At 49.7% G+C, this 16306-nt stretch overlaps 1 protein-coding gene across 2 annotated transcripts in view; it reads right to left on the bottom strand.

Annotated features, from left to right (window-relative positions):
- The window catches only part of SH2D4B (SH2 domain containing 4B), an 88232-nt gene that overhangs the window by 17503 nt on the left and 54423 nt on the right, over positions 1-16306 (bottom strand). For both annotated transcript variants that reach the window (XM_045437858.1, XM_045437859.1), the window contains exons 5-6: positions 15343-15559; positions 13044-13168 (exon numbers count right to left, since the gene is read on the bottom strand). In XM_045437858.1, the coding sequence (XP_045293814.1) occupies positions 13044-13168; positions 15343-15559 (342 nt within the window). The remainder of the gene's footprint in view (positions 1-13043; positions 13169-15342; positions 15560-16306) is intronic.

The following is a 16306-nucleotide window of genomic DNA, read 5'->3' as shown; positions in this document are numbered from 1 at the left end:
GACATAAATCTATAGGTAGACCAGGGTTTCTCAACCTGGCACTGTTGACATTTTGAGCCAGATAAGGGTCTGCAGAATGCATCGTAGGATGTATAACAGCATCCCTGACCTCTACCCGCTAGATGCCAACAGCACCCTGCGTTGTGACAACCAAATATGCCTTTAGACACTATCAGCTCTTCCCTGGGGCACAATCACCCCTGGTAAGTTGAGAACGAATGACATGGACATAGACCCGACAGATCTCTCATTGACAATAACAACAAAAGTTATAGCAAAATAGTCCAGGGCTCCTCTGGGCTTTGGGCGTCAAAGGCAACTACAGCGCCCTCTGCTGGGCCTCTGCAGAAAAAGCCAGGGCCAAGGTCAGGGAACCTAAGCCTTCCAGGGCGGCTGCCCCCTGACGGTTGAGAAGCTAGGAACGCAGGACGGGAGGATGGCCAGGCAAGAAGTCAAGGCTTAAGGCAAGGCTTGCTATCCCTGTCCCAATACCCATTAATATCGCAGGCAGGCAGGCGTCTGCACCCAGCACCCCCCGCCCCCGCGAGGTGCAGCCAGCAGCTCCCGACTCCCTTCTTACTGCACAGAGCACGAATCCCCATGCATCCCCGTGCCTTCTTCCCCACGCCACCTAATCATCTCCCTGCATCCCATGCAGATGCTCTCAAACCTGCCAACAACTTCAAGTTGCTATCAAAATATTTATCCCACCGGTGCTAACTGTGGCAGCCCCAGGAAAGGGAAGGCACAGCTTCAAAAGACGCTCAGCTATAAGGGACCCAAAAATCCACACGTTAGCAAATTCTAAGGCCGGCCCGGGATTCAGTTCCCAGCCCCTCCTCCACCTCCATGCCCATTCCCTGAAATCATTAGCTCTGAATTGCACCTGGGTAACCAAATGAGCTCCTTTTATTTCTCCGTTAGGGTTTCTCTCTGGAAGGAAAGAAACGCAGGAGGGCCAGACACGACGGGTTTACTTGTTATGAGTCTCAATTTATCTGATGTGCATATTTCTTACAGCTTTCACTATAGCTACGCCTCACCGGCCGGCAACTCCTCCATGACGGGTTAGCTATTTCTCACTCATTTTTGTGACTTTCCTTTCTTATTGCCATACTTTCCGGACGGTATCATTAAAGAGGCTGGAATTGTTAAGCTCTTCATTCTCAACAGTTTCTTAAAGCATCCTAAAGCCACAGAGATTGTGATAAAGGAGCTCGCATGCCTTCATTTTTTATACCTCCAAATGAAATTTAACCATAGCGAACTGCTGAGACAAGGGTTTCAGCGGATGAGCTTATTGGTTCCAGATACAGCCATGCACAAGAGGCAGTATCCCACACCCATGACTGCCTGCTCTAAGCTGACATGCCAGGTTCAAATCACTAATGCCACTGTTGGTGACAGAGGGTTGCAACCACCCCGCAAAATGACCTCCCAACCTGGCTACCCAAGGATCCTGTGTAGCACTAACTTCAACTGGAAGCATAAATCTATTTATTTGATTCATGCCAGTCTTGCTGACCGGACGGACAGTTTCACTAGGACAGAGGACAGGTTTTTTTTTCCTCTCTATGATAGACATCCATCAGTCTTGCCCACTCAGGACCAGTTGCCCTTCTTCTGGCAAGGGATCGTGGACCTTCTTTTAGAAAGCCACACCCTCTCATTCATGTCTATGCAGTTGCAGTGGGATGGACTCTCTCCCATGCCAGGTATGGTCATGTGACTCAAGCCTAGCCAATCAGAGGTCTCATGCCTCTGACCATAGGGACTGGAGTCAGGAGTGAGCATGTGACCAAAGCAGACCCAACAAGGCGGGATATGGGGACAAGTATTCAGAGTATTGAGAGAAAACCATGCCCTGTGTCTCCTGGATTTCAAACTCCGCAAAAGCGGGCAAACAACCACAGGCTGATGCATTGCTTGGGAATGAAAACAACATGTAGAGCAACAGAGCTGAGAGATGGAGAAAGGCCAGGCCAACCTAAGCTCCCTGGATCAAGCAAAGCCTGAAGCTAGACATACCTTTGGATTTTTCAGTCATATAAGCAAATAAATCCTCTCTTTGATTCTATCAGTTTGATTTTTTTTCTGTTACTTGCAAATGAATGTTAAGTTCTGTGAGGGCAGGGAAGTTGTCAGTTTCATTCACCACCACATGCTCTGTACTTAGCATGGTGCCTAGCACACAACAGCAGCATAATAGTAACAATCAATAAATTAATTATGCAAATGCCTTACGCAGGGAGCCTGCCTCCCCATGCCCCTGCCCAGGTAATTGGGTAATTCCAAACACTGACAATTCCCAGTTTCGCTCTATTTATTGCGTGAGGACTTTGCAGACCGTAGGAGACTTGGAGGGCACCCTTCAGGAATTCTGTGGGAGGGAGGCCTAGGAAACAGCAGACACTGGCCTCGGCCAAGAATAAGGCATGGCAGCTGAAACAGCTCACCCCACGACCCAGAGACGCTGGTGTCTCCTAACGGAAGAGCCATCTCTCCCTGCTCAAGGAGACATTCTGGACTGGGCAGGAACTAGCTCCCTGAGTACTGCATGCCCCACGGCAGTTACTTAACTGTGAAATGGCAACAAGGCTGTTTTGCATCACAGATCCGAGCATGGACCACTGGGATTTGAACCCCACTGCCCCCCCTTACAAACAGTCGGCCTCATGCACGTGGCCTCCATTCTCTGTGCCTTAGCTTCCTCGTCTGCGAAACGAAGCTAATGCTAGCGGAAGCACACATGCGATGTTATAAGGCTTAAATAAATTAACGAATGTGAGCGAGAAGCCAGCACACTTTAAACACTGTGCACCTGCCTCACGGCCAGTATTACCAGTTCTTCCAGAGAGTTGTGGGAGGACTAAATGACACACCGGCTGTTCCATGCTTACCTGCCACAGCCAGCACAAAGCAAAAACTTAATAAATGATCTGTTACAACATAAAAGCCAGCGTGACGCCACAGGGGAGGCTAACCAACCACACCCCTGTGGATAGCAACCAGTGCGCGCACACCTGAGGACCTGTACAAGGTGAAGTGCCCCCTCTCCAGGGGCGCCTGGGGGGCTCAGTCGGCTAAGCACTGACTCTTGGTTTCGGCTCAGGTCATGATCCCACGGTTCGTGAGTTCGAGCCCCGTGTCAGGCTCTGTGCTAACAGTGCAGAGCCTGCTTGGGATTCTCTCTCTCCCCCCAGCTCTCTCTCAAAATAAATAAACTTAAAAAAAAAAAAAAGTGCCTCCTTTCCAGGGGTGCCACCAATCCAAGCGGGACTTTGGTGCGCTCCAGATGGACACAGCCCCATACGGCATACAGGGCTCGGAAGCAGACACCCAGGTTTCTGCCTCTCCAGTCGCCTCAGCCACATACCCTCATGCAAGACGAAGTCTGAACATCTGCCCTGCAGCCCTGCCCCTGACCACCTCCTCGCCCTGGAGAGAAGCCCCAAACACCCCAAATGCCCCCTTGCAGAGAAGCAAGGGGGTGGGGAGAGGAAACCCCAAAGACCTCATCTCCCCCAAAAGGCAGTTTAACTAAAAAAGACTACTCCACTGAGTAGGACAAAGTTAACCAAAAATGGACTAGAGTTTATTTTTTCCCTACTACCCAGAAAGGAAAAGGAGGTGATGAGAAGTTCAGGATATGGGAGAAAATGTAGAAAAGCAAGGCAACTGCATTTTCTCTGGACACTGACACCTACATCCCGACTGCACAAATGTTGGCAATGCCCCACTGTCTGCAGGGGCGGCACATCTGTGTTGATTACAGGAGAAACCATACATTGATTGCGTATGCAAGCCATGCTGTTCTCCTCCAGGAAGCATTTCTAGGCTGTCGCAGGGGTAGGGGCCACCCTCCCGCCCTGTGCACCCCTGGTGCTGGTGAGACGGAGTGTGAATCACAACACCCAAAAGCAGCATCCTGGTTTGAAATGAAACCTGTAAGCAAATGCTCGGGCATGTAAATCCATAAAGAACTTAATTACTAGACAGAAGGTAATTTGAGTCCGATAAACTTTTAATAATTAAGCATAAATATTAATGAATCTTCATTTCCAGAAAGTCTTCTCAACTACTATTGTAGTTGAGACTAGACTTGATTCTCCAGCAAATGCCAAAGCCACTGTTATTTGTTTCTCAGGTAAGCAGAGACAGAATAACTAACAGTGGGCAGGTTAGGGGGGAAATGTCACGTGATCAGACCTAATCCCCATCAGACTGGACAATCCACAGGCTCGCTGTTTTGACCGAAGGGCTGTCTGGCCTCTGTTTACACACCCCAGCACTGGGTGCTCGCAACTCCCAGAGACAGCTTATTCCGTCTCCGGACAGCTAAGTGCTGCAAAGTTCACCAGACTGAATCAGAGTCAGCACCTTGTGCCTTTCACCATGTACTTCACATCCTGACCTTGAGGCCTTCAACAGGTTAGGGGACGTTAGTGGTCTCAAGACAGCAGCTGTGCCCCTCGCTCTAAATTTTCCTTCTCAACCCCACGCCTGCCCTCAGGAAAATGCACAGCTGATGCTCTGGGCTGAGCAGTGGCCGTGGGTGCCAGGGCTGGAATGAACTTGGGGCTGGAAACGGGTGAGAAACTAGATAGACTACAGAGTCTGGAGCAAAGAAAGTCCCAAAATAGCTTGCTGGAGTTGAAGAAGGGTCTAACCTATGATAGGCACTTCCCAGAGTTAGGAAGATAGGAGGGATCTTTTGGGAACACCAGAAATACGACGGGACTGTCAGAAGAATATTAAATCAATTACATCAACAGAAATCATGGTTTATTGTTACTCTGTGCTTTTTTTTAATCCAGAAAGAAAACAAAAATTCAGTCCTCTCAAATCCAACTAGATCCCCTAGCCCTGTCCCTGCCCACACATTTTAGTCACCCCCACCTGTGGATCAGAAAGTAAAGATGGCAGGAAAAGAGCCAAAATAAACGTGTGAGGTAGACAAGACACAAAAGGCTGAAATCAAAAACACAGAACGACAGACGGCCGAAAGGAAAGAGTTAAGACCTTGAAAATGCCATTTGCAATCTACGCTTTCCCAAAGCAAAAATTAGTGTTGCTCTTCTTTGTAATTTTTTTTTTCCTTTTTTGAGACTTTACAGCCAGCACACAACCTTTTTTTGAAAGAAGGAAAAAGATCCCTTTATTTCTTAGTTGGAACAGCTTAAGCAAGAACTTAAGAGGAAAGTAGGTCAACTGACCTACTTTTTTCCTCTTTGGAAATGTTTGCATTTGGGATCCGAGTTGGTGGAAAATTTCCATTCCACATTCTGCTGGGCAGAGGAGAACTGGCAATCTAACTTTGACATGATGGATCTGTGACAAGCCAACCATCCTTCCAAATGACCCCATGGGTTACCCTCACAGCTTTCAAAAAACATTGCAAGACGGGGGTCATGTTCATAACGTAAGAAAATCCAGACTTTCGCTTTTTGGGGGTGGGAAGGCTAAACAGGTATCGGCTTCCTTTTAAGCACAGTCATTTGATGTCATCTTTTTCTTTACTTCCAAGACAGCAGAAGCATCGCCTCAGGGTGTGAGGCCACCATTTACATATTCAAATCATGATATGCATCTCCAAAGGCTACTGTGTTTATTTATTCCAGGTAACAAATGGAAGCATTTCTTGTATGCCAGGAATGTTCTAAACACTTTATAAATATTATAACTTAATCCTCATAACACAACTACAAAGTGGATATCACCACTTTCTGCACCTGCCGGTGTCTTCGGCTATTCCAAGCTTAGCATGGATTTCGTGTCTGGGTCCACAGCTGCCCAAGTCCCTCATTCTGGCTGCAGGTTCCAAACCTCACCACGGTTCCCTGTCCTCCCACGGATCCTGGACAGCAAGGACGGGGCCTGGGCTGGTTCACTCTCTCCATCTCGGCCCCAGAAAAGCTAGCTTCTGAGAGTGATCCCAAAGGCCAAACAGGGCATTGCCAGATTTCCCTCCAGCTGGGCCAGGAGACCAGTGGCATCTCCACTCCACAAGGTCACAGAACGAGCAGGCGTGAGATTTAAAAATAAAGAACCCGGGCAGCATCTAAAAGAGGTTCAAATGAATATACAGTAAGGGACAGTGAATCCAGAGGGAACACTTCTAGGCCCCGATCTCCCTCCCTGGGTAACAGTATATTTAAGGGACCACCAAAATGGAGTAGGAAAGGCCAGGATCCAGAAGCCCTACAGCTCCTGTGATTCCTGCTGGGTGACAGGGGTTGGTTTCTCAAGCTCTCTGGGCCTCAGTATGGTCACCTGTAAAAAGTGAACCATGACTGGGTCAAGAGCAGTTGAGAGCACCTGTGAGACAGTGCACATCCACCACCCCCCCCACCCCCATACATCTAAACAGCCACATGCAACCATCATGCTGGAGGGATCGCCGATGATCGGCGCTGGTCAGCCAACCAAGTCCTTCCATGCAGCTCAGAGAAGAAGGGACCTCCCAGCGCATGCAGTTGGAGGAACTGAGTCTACGCTCCATTCCCACTCGGCCTCTGCCTTCCAGGCATAATCCTTCCCACCTCACAGAGGGCTGCCTCCCTGCAGGACACCTGGTGGGTCTGCCTTTCAGCTGCAGGACTCCTGAAAACCATCCAGAAGGGGTCACCACTGCCTGTGCCTCGGCTCCTGGACCAGTAACGCCACCAGCAATAGAGAAATGAGGAAGGTGAAGAAGCCAACAGTCTTGGGAAGAACACCCTTCATCCTCAGCCCGCAGACTCCCAAGCACCCACTAGTGGCCAGCCTCGTGCCCTGGCCATAGTTTCCAATGCTCCCAACCACCAGAGAAAGTTCTGGAGCCTCAGCAGGAGCAGAGCCCATGGTCCTCGCGTGACGCCAGCAAAACATGTGCTCAGAATCACATCGTATCCCAGACACAAAGGACAGAAAGCATAAAGGTCCCCATTCTCCCATTCGGTGAGTCCACTAGCCATCCAGACTGCCCGGTGATAAGCTGTAGCCACCAAAAAGTTCTTTCTTGTACCAAAGTGAAACGTATCTCTGCCAAACGCTTAGCCCCCAGCTCCGGTCGTATCCCCTTTAATAATCTCCTCCTCTCAAGACAGAACTTGAGATCAAGAAGTGGTGGCTCTGTTCCCCCATCCATCCCACACCACAGGTTCTCTTTTCCAAGACCGACATTCCCCCAGGTAATCGCTACATGTGACAATGACTTCTATTTCCTTCCCTTCCTTCAAATACATTTGGAAGCGTTGTAATCAAGAGCAAGGTAGGGGCGCCTGGATGGCTCCGTTGGCTAAGCGTCCGACTTCAGCTCAGGTCATGATCTCACAGCTCATGAGTTCAAGCCACGAGTTGGGCTCTGTGCTGACAGCTCCGAGTCTCTCTCTCTCAAAAAATAAACATTAAAAAAAAAAAGATCAAGGTGAACAAGGAGTCTAAAGGTTTGGGCCCACCCTAGAACCCTGCAGCCCTGGGAGTCACAGTGTGGAAAGGTAGGAAGCAGTGCCCGTTCCACTGGGTAGCTCAAGCTTTGCGTGGAAAGCCACCCCCGACTGCTGGGCACCCTGCAGACTGCACCGTCTGTCTACGTGGATGGGGAATACCTCCTCCCCGGTGAAGGTCAGAAAAGCCATGACAGTAACACCCCACCCGCATGCAGGTGAGGTTGTGTTCAAGGTCCGCCCCCAGGCCCTGAGAAGGGTCTTGTGGGAGTTTACCAAACCAACTACATCAGCCACTGCCGATTCCCCACCAAGTCCTAAGGTCAACCTGCAAGACCGCCAGCGGGCGGCCGCCAAGACAATACATCGTGGCTCACGTTGTGACTGTTTTCCTACAAGTAAAGCACAGAAAGAGAAATGGGGTCTGATTGAGCCAATGTTCAGACAGAGGATGTTCTTAATAATTTTAGATACATGTTGAAGTGCAAAAATAGATTTTTCTCCTCCAAGCCAAGCTCATATGCAGTAGCTTTTCTCAGGAGTATTTTTGTATAACTACAAGGCTCTCTTACAACCCTGGAACATAACAATGAACGAAGGAGAACCAAGGAATAACTTTACCACTTTCTCTTTTTAACAGAGGAGACTATTGAGAACCCCTTGGTCCCAACAGGAAGTCAGTTCTCCTCCCCTCCCCTTCTTGTTCTGAGTCCTCTCCCAACCCCCCACCTCCATATACACTCTGTTTCCCAGAGTGGGTGGGGTCTCTGGTAGCCCACCTCAGACTCGGAGAGACATCAGCACTCACACCAACAGGGCTCGTTATGGCGGACAAAGCACATTTGTTGGCTTCTCTTCCTAAGTCCCGTGAAATCGATGTGAAAATCCCAATTTCATAGATGGGCATTTAAAGGACACACCCAGGGGCTGTTGGGTGGCTCAGTCGGTTAAGCGTCCGACTTCAGCTCAGGTCGTGCGTGATCTCACGGTTCGTGAGTTCCAGCCCCGCCTCGGGCTCCATGCTGACAGCTCAGAGCCTGGAGCCTGCTTCAGATTCTGTGTCTCCCTCTCTCTCTGCCCCTCTTCCTTTCGTGCTCTGTCTCTCTTTCTTTCTCAAAAATAAACATTTAAAAAATAATAAATAAATAAATAAATAAAGGACACACCCAAGGTCACAGAGCTGCTAGGTTCTAGAGTGGGCCCCATAGCTTCAGACTCCTTGTCCACATTGCTCTTTGGAGTGTATACCCCACAACACATCCGGATGTGTTTGAGGGAAGGGAAGGAACTAGAAATCACAGTGGTCATTTTTAACCTGCATCTAAAATCCAGCTAACTTAACTAGGACTGTTTTACCCAGAAAAGAAAAGACTTATATTGGGATTGTAACAGATGACATTATTGACTCAAATTCTCCTCCCCTCCTTGTCTTCCTCACAGGAAAGAAGTAGAATGTATTTTTCCACCCCTGAACCCTGGGACATAACGTGGCCAATGGTGTGAGATGAGGGCAATAGCGTCCTGCTTCCAAGACTAGATTCACAAGCCAAGAATGCCACTTGGTCTCTGGTCCCTGAGAAGAGCGTGCGTGGGCCAGCCTGCCGGTCCCCAGGAGGAGCATGGGAGATACAGGGAGCGGAGCCGCCCCCGCTAAGATGTCTGCCAAGACCAGTTGAAGGCGGGGCCCCCAGCCAACCTGGGGCAAAGTCTCCCTAACAATTAAATGGGTGCAGGCTGTCTGGACACACTATGGTTCAGTAGCTCCACCTCTGGAAGGTTTGGTACGGGGGAGGCTCTCAGAGATGCTGTCAGGAAATGCCTACGTTGGGGCAGAAGTTGGACCATACCAGTCGTTCCAGACTTTGGGATTTTAGGTATGAGCAAAGGTACTCTCAAGAGTTTGGAAACCAGCATGGGGCTGCTACATTTTTTACTCTTCTGAGCAAAGGCAATATATAAAAATAACTACTGCTTACTGTCACCACCAATTCATAAAAGATGATGGAACATTTGAACACTGAAACTGAGGAAAAGCTATCATCTTAGAACATGACTCAGTCCTCTCCAAGCAAAGACGGTCGGCCACCCTCCATACATGAGCCTTTTCCTTCCATTCTGTCACAGATCAAATAAAAACTCTGTCACTAAATAGCTCCGGTCTGTGTATTAGCAACTTTCTCACAGACTTTATGATAGAACTGTCAAAAGAACATGAAATCAGTTACATAAATTACGAGACCTAAATCATGGCTCTGTTTGTCCTGTGACAATGTAAAAATTACGTTTTTTCCATCAGGAGAGAAAATAAAGCTAGAGATCAATTGGAGTCCCTGTGTCATGCCTTCTCTGCTGGCTGCCACAAGCATGCAGGGCCCCTGCAAAGCCCCATCTCCACAGAACTCCTGAGCTGCACTACACAGGTGCCTGAGACGCTACCGTTGTGTTTCCATGATCCCAATGGATAAATGAAAAGGAAAACAATGATTCAAGCTCTCTTAGGGCTACAGGGACACAAAACTGGGAGTGACAGGCAGGGCATCCCCCAGGACCGGCTTCGAGGACGTGTCGCTCAGTCACCTGTGAATGTTGACTTCCTTCTTTCTGGGCCATAAAGAGCCTCTCCATCCTTCTGTTGGATAAGTGGAGGCCTGGAGAAGGAAGGCGTCTACAAGCAGATGGCTCTAGCTTAACCTCACTCATCAGACCCTGAGGGGACCCACACACCCACCAGGGCCCAGTGCACAGAAGCAATGGCTGTTCATGGGGACCAGAAAGACTGGGATCTACACTGACACTTCACTTCCACCTTCTTCTATTCTTTCTATGGACACTTACTATGGCAGGCATCCAGGGAAAATGAATAAGGTCCTTAGTTTCACAGGCTTTTGTTAAGGGAGGAGAATACGCAAAAGCAAACAACAAGATAAATATCAATTGGGTGAGCACTCTTTTTTTTTTTTTAATGTTTATGTATTTTTCTGAGAGAGAGAGAGACAGAGAGGGGGAGAGGGAGACCGAGAATCTGTGCCAACAAAGCAGAGCCCGACATGGGGCTCAAACTCACAAATAGTGAGATCATGACCTAAGCTGAAATCAAGAGTCAGATGCTTAACTGACTGAGCCACCCAGGAGTCCCGAGTGAGCACTCTTAAAGAGATAAGTGTAGTAAAGTGAGAGAAATTGACAAAGGCTGCTCTAGGTAAGGATTCAGGAAAGGGCCTTTTGGGAAAAGGGGATATTTGAGATGAGAAATAAGAATGCATCATCCATGCAAAAAAAAGCTAGGAAACGAGCAATACCAAACAGATTAAAAGCAAGTGCAAAGGGCCTGGGGTAGAAAATGGCTTGTCTGAAGAAGAAAAATGCCAGAGCTGTGGAAGCAAGGTGGACAAGGGGAGAATTGTGGTATAAGGCTGAAGCAGGAAGCAAGACCCATCATCTGGGGACCTGCAGGCCCCAGCATGAAGTTTGAAGTTCATTGCAAGTATAAAGGGAAGTAAGCAATGGGTATTAAGCAGGGGAGTGACAGGATCTGACTTATATTTAAAATATTCTCAGGACGCTGTGTGAATGATAAATTGTAGAGGGGTCAGAGTGAAACAGGCAGACCACTGAAGATACTCTTGCATGAACTGGATGGTGCCTCTGTGACCTTTATGACCTGGGACAGTCCCTGAAAAATGCTACAGTTCACCCCATCTGTAATGTTGTGACTGCCTATACTTAGGAGTTCACAAGCTCTTTAGGCTCTTGAAGATGGGGATGCTCGCCCCTGCGTGATGTCTGCGTGATTTCACTCCAGCTGCCTTTCCTGGAGCTGGAGCCATGCCCACAGCTTGCCTGTGAGGGCCTCCCTAGTAGCCCTTGAGATCCCACGGTCTCCAGTGCCCACCATGACACTGGGGTCATCTCTACATCCGGATGGAATTGAGAACACATGGAAGCTGGCCAGGAAGCAGGTTGGCAATTCACACCGCAAGAGGGCACACAGGCCAAGGGGAGGTTGGCCAAGCTCCCAGGAAGCAGGCAGAAGTGCAACAAAGGCAGGTAAGGGTCTGATGGATGCTAACTGTGGCAGGTGAGATCAATTCTGACCAGAGGAGCCCTCAGGCAAACCTCGGCTCAGTGCTGACAAGGGAGGGAAGACTCGGGGAGCAAGGCCAGGAGACAACTCATCCAGAGAAACCTGACAGTCTGGCCAGGCTGCTGGAGAATAAGAGACCACATGGAGCAGAGAGGAGATGTCTCGGTCTAGTCTATCCCGGATAAGCCAGCACCCAGGAGACCAGCCTGCTGTCTGGGGACACACAAGCAAGCTCAGCTCAGATCATCTGAGCCTGGCCCATTCCAGAAGAACTGCCTAGTTGATTCAGAAACTTATGAATAAATTGGGGTGCCTGGGTGGCTCATTCGGTTAAGCATCCGACTTTGGCTCAGGTCACGATCTCATGGCTTATGGGTTCCAGCCCAGCATCGGGCTCTGTGCTAACAGTTCAGAGGCTGGAGCCTGCTTCAGATTCTGTCTCCCGATTTCTCTCTATCCCTTCACCACTCATGCGCTCTCTCTCTCAAAAATAAACAAACATTTTTTAAAAAGTATGAATAAATAATAAATGCTAATTTGTTTTCAACTACTGAGTTTTGGGGTGATTTGTTATGTAGCAACAGCTAACTGATACAGAAGAGTCTGATGGCCAGTAGCCACTCTTATTTCACTGTAGCAAGTCTCTGCTGAAATCACAATCCTGTTTCCCTGTCTGAGGCCTCTACAGGTTCAGATCACTGGACGGGGTCATGAGCTTGAGATGTGTTCTTGAACCTTACCAGTCTGTTGGTGACATTATGAAAATGTCCTCCCTGACCTGGACCTGTCTCCTTATCTGTAAAATGAGGAATGAGACACTTCCAGGGAGGCTTCCAGCTCTCATGTTCTATGCTTGGGTGACCCTGACCTCTTCATTCAGCCATTCTGTCATCCCAGCAACAAGTACTTGTTCAGAGCCTGCTGTGTGCCAGCCTATGGCCGGGATCTGGGATGCAGGCTTAGACAACGAGATGTGGGCCCCGCCTACCAGGAGCTCACGGTGCAGTGAGAGCTCACGGAGAGCTCACGCTTGGGTGTATAGAGAAGACACCTCTGAGGAGGCCCCGATGGTCAAGGAGTCTGTGAGTGAAAGCAGTGAGCAAGATCGTGGTCATCCCTCCCCAGCAGAGAGAGGGGAACGCACATTAGAAATCCCTGGTGCCTTCCGTGTCCTGGACCCCTGCTCGTACATGTCTGCCTTGGTCCCTGAGGGCCTTGATGAAGGCCACTCAGTAATTCAGCTCAGGCCCTGGGGAAATCACAACCTGTGGCTTGAACGCAGCACATTCAATGAGCAAACAGAGGACAGCCACGGGACCTCTCTCCACTCCACTCTCACCCAGGCGACGCAGGACAGCCAATCCTTAACCCTGGGAGACTGGCCAGTCTTTGTGGGGATAGCGCGAAAGTAGCAGAGTCCAAAGTCCTCCACTAGCCCTGATGACCGCAGTCCTTCAGGACCTCCTGCCAACCCCAGAGAGAGGTGGACACGTGGAAATTATCCACCCCAGGGGCCCGGAAAGCCATCCTACCATGGAACCAGGGGGCGATGGATTTGGTGTTCCTCTCAAAGCCGGCTCGGCGAGGCAGCTGCTCCTCCTTAAACCAGCGGACTATGACTTCCCTGGAGACAGGTCTCCGTGGGCGCTCCCAAGTCCTGCTGAGAAGACAGCAGGGATGTGGAAAGTCAGGGAGGGAGGGGGAGGGGACCAGAAGGGGGGGGAAGGAGGAGGAGGGAGGAGGAGGGGGGAGGAGGGGGGAGGAGGGGGGGCCGCTATGAGATGAATAAGCACGATGCCCACACTCACGCCTGTGGAGACAATTAAATGAGTACAGGTGCTTGAAGGCACTTTGCAGATTATAACGTACCAGCTGTTATTACTTTTCCCCAAAGAGAACTGTTGTCACTTGCTTCGGAAAAAAGCCACACAGGTGGGAATGGAAAAGAGGACAGGAGGAGATGTCTGAGAGAAAGAAAAGGCATTTTCCCGGCCTCTCATAGGCCTCCCGCCTGTGGCCGCCGTGTGTCAGATGAGTGTCTACAAGGCTATTCTTTAAGGGCACTGTTGGTAATAACCAAAGATTTCAAACAACTCTAATGTCCACTAGTAGTTTTTGATAATTAACTTCTAGCACATCCATGGAGTAGAATACGACGTAACTATAAAAAAGGAACCTAGGAGCACCTGGGTGGCTGAGTGGGTTAAGGGTCTGACTCCCGCTTCTGGCTCAGATCATGATCCCAGGGTCACGGGATCAAGCCCTACATCGGATCTGCACTGACAGAATGGAGCCTACTTGGGATTCTCTCCCTCCCTCTCTCTGTGTCCCTCCCTCATCATGCTCTCGCTCTCTCTCTCTGTCTCTCTCACTGAAAGAAAGAAAGAAAGAAAGAAAGAAAGAAAGAAAGGAAGGAAGGAAGGAAGGAAGGAAGGAAGGAAGGAAGGAAAGAAAGAAAGAAAGAAAGAAAGAAAGAAAGAAAGAAAGAAAGAAAGAAAGAAAGAAAGAAAGAAAGAAGGAAAGAAAGAAAGAAAGAAGGAAAGAAGGAAAGAAGGAAAGAAAGAAAGAAAACTAAATAGGGGCACTGGATGGCTCAGTCAGGGGAGCATGTGACTCTTCATCTCCAGGTTGTGAGTTTGAGCCCCATGTTGGGTGTAGAGATTACTTAAAAATATTTTTAAAAAAAGAAAACTAAATAAAAATAAATGAATAGCTAAGAATTGATGTGAAAAGCAAAGCCATGTGTACAGCATGCAACCTTTTCTTATAAAAAAAAAAGGGAGAGAGAGACTGGGCTAGGACTTTTTACGACTTTTCACATCAGCAACTACACGACAGAAGTGGGCAGGCACACATAAACTAAGAACAGTGCTCCCACCCACGGGGCACGGGAAAACCAAGTAGGTGGAGGCAAGAATGGAAGTCTGTCTTTTTCCGTATTTCTTTTTAAACTTCCTGGTTTGTGAATCATAAATGACAAGGGAGGGAGGGAGGAAGGAAAGGAAGGAAAGGAGAAACGCAGACGTGGTCAGATCTCCCTAGACGGCGGGGAGAGGGAGAAGGGGGTTATGAATAATCCTAAATCCCAATTAAAGCAAAACTCAGACAAGCCACTGTCATTTGGGAGTGAGTGGACTGTCCTGCAAATTAACTGTGGTTCGGGGAAGCAGCAAACACTCACTGTCCACCCTCACCGGGGCAGGAGCTGCTCAGCAGTGATGGACGTGTGGGGACCAACCTTGGGGCTGGTCTAAGGAGACGCTCCAGGCAACCTCTTGACCGTGGATCTGGCGAGCATGGGCAGTCACTTGAGTGTCCTTGCCAAAGCACTCCTAAGATGACCCCCCTGCACTCAAGCACCCGCAAATACCTCACCTGCGAACCCGGTATCAGAACCCAGGATGCACCAGCGCCACCTGCGGTTAGAAACAGCAGCCAACACTGGTTTCCAAGCTGCTGGACCGTATTTAACCCATTTGAGGTCTTATATTACAAGTTCTTAACCCGGTATCTGTAGACCCTGAAGAGCTTGAAATTATATGCAGACATTTTGGGGTATGTTCATATGCACATTTTGGAAGCAAGACTGTACGCAGCTTTCTTTAGATTCTCAAAGGAATCCTAGACCCAAAATGTTAAGACTCCCAGAGCTCCGGGGCTACTAGAAACCTCCGACCAGACTCCTCACGGTCCCCTCCTGCCCCATTATGCAGACTGAGACACTGAGGCCCATAGCAGGGAAATGACTAGCTCCAAATTTCACAGCAGTTGGAGCAGAGACAGGACTGGGTCCTCCAGCCACACTGCATTTGCAGAGTCCCCCAGACCCACCTGACAGGTACGGCAAGGGGTGGCGGTGGCCCTGGGCCGGGAAGGTGGTGGTCAAGTCTGGCCTCCTGCTCCTGGCTCTGGCCAAGCTCTCGGAACATGGAGCTGAGGCCAGCGACGGTGCCCTTCTGGATGGCACGGAGTGAGTGGCGCCGGTACTCGTCCCTGGCGCGCTGGGCTCTGCGACTCCTCTCTTCATCAGCAGCCTTGGACCGGCGCACTGCAAAGGGGTAGAGAGTATGTTTACCCAGACCCGCAGCCCGGGCTGTACACTGAGCAAGTCAGGACTGGGCCCAGAGCCCTGGGAGTCACCCAGAGTCCCACGATTCACCTGGATTCACCCACATGGGCTGCATGGAGGTTCAGAGGTTGGAAACGGCAGGGCAGGCCCAGCCCTGGCCAGCAGCCCGGGGCTTGCCTGTCCCTGTGGAGGTAGAAACACTCGTGACACTTCAGGGTCATCTGCCTGTTCCTCTGGCTCTGTTCCAGAATGAGCAAGCAAACTTTGGATGGAAATATACATCTCTCTACATATTTCCTTCCGGGAGTACCCTGCTTAGAGCAGCTTCTCAAACCATGTGCTCACCTGCCCAGCCTCAAGGGCACCTGTCAAGGTGGTCAGCATCTCCAAATAGCACTACCATCACCCACATTGATTGTAGCTTTCTCTGTGCCAAGCCCTGGGTTCTATGCTTTGCCTGCGATATCTCATTATAGACACTTCCCCCAACCACCCAGGGAAGAGGGCCCATCACAATTTCGACACCAGAAACCCAGCCTCCACGGCACCTGGGTGGCTCAGCCAGTGAAGCAGCCAACTTCAGCTCAGGTCGTGATCTCACAGTTCATGAGCTCAAGCCCCACGTCAGGCTCTGTGCTGACAGCTCAGAACCTGGAGCCTGCTTGGGATTCTGTGTCTCCCTCTCTCTCTGCCCCTCCCCCGCTCATGCTAGGACAGTAACTTGCC

The sequence above is a fragment of the Leopardus geoffroyi genome, chromosome D2 (assembly GCF_018350155.1).
Source record: "Leopardus geoffroyi isolate Oge1 chromosome D2, O.geoffroyi_Oge1_pat1.0, whole genome shotgun sequence".
Taxonomy (NCBI): Eukaryota; Metazoa; Chordata; class Mammalia; order Carnivora; family Felidae; genus Leopardus; species Leopardus geoffroyi.
This window is presented reverse-complemented; position numbering and strand designations above follow the sequence as displayed.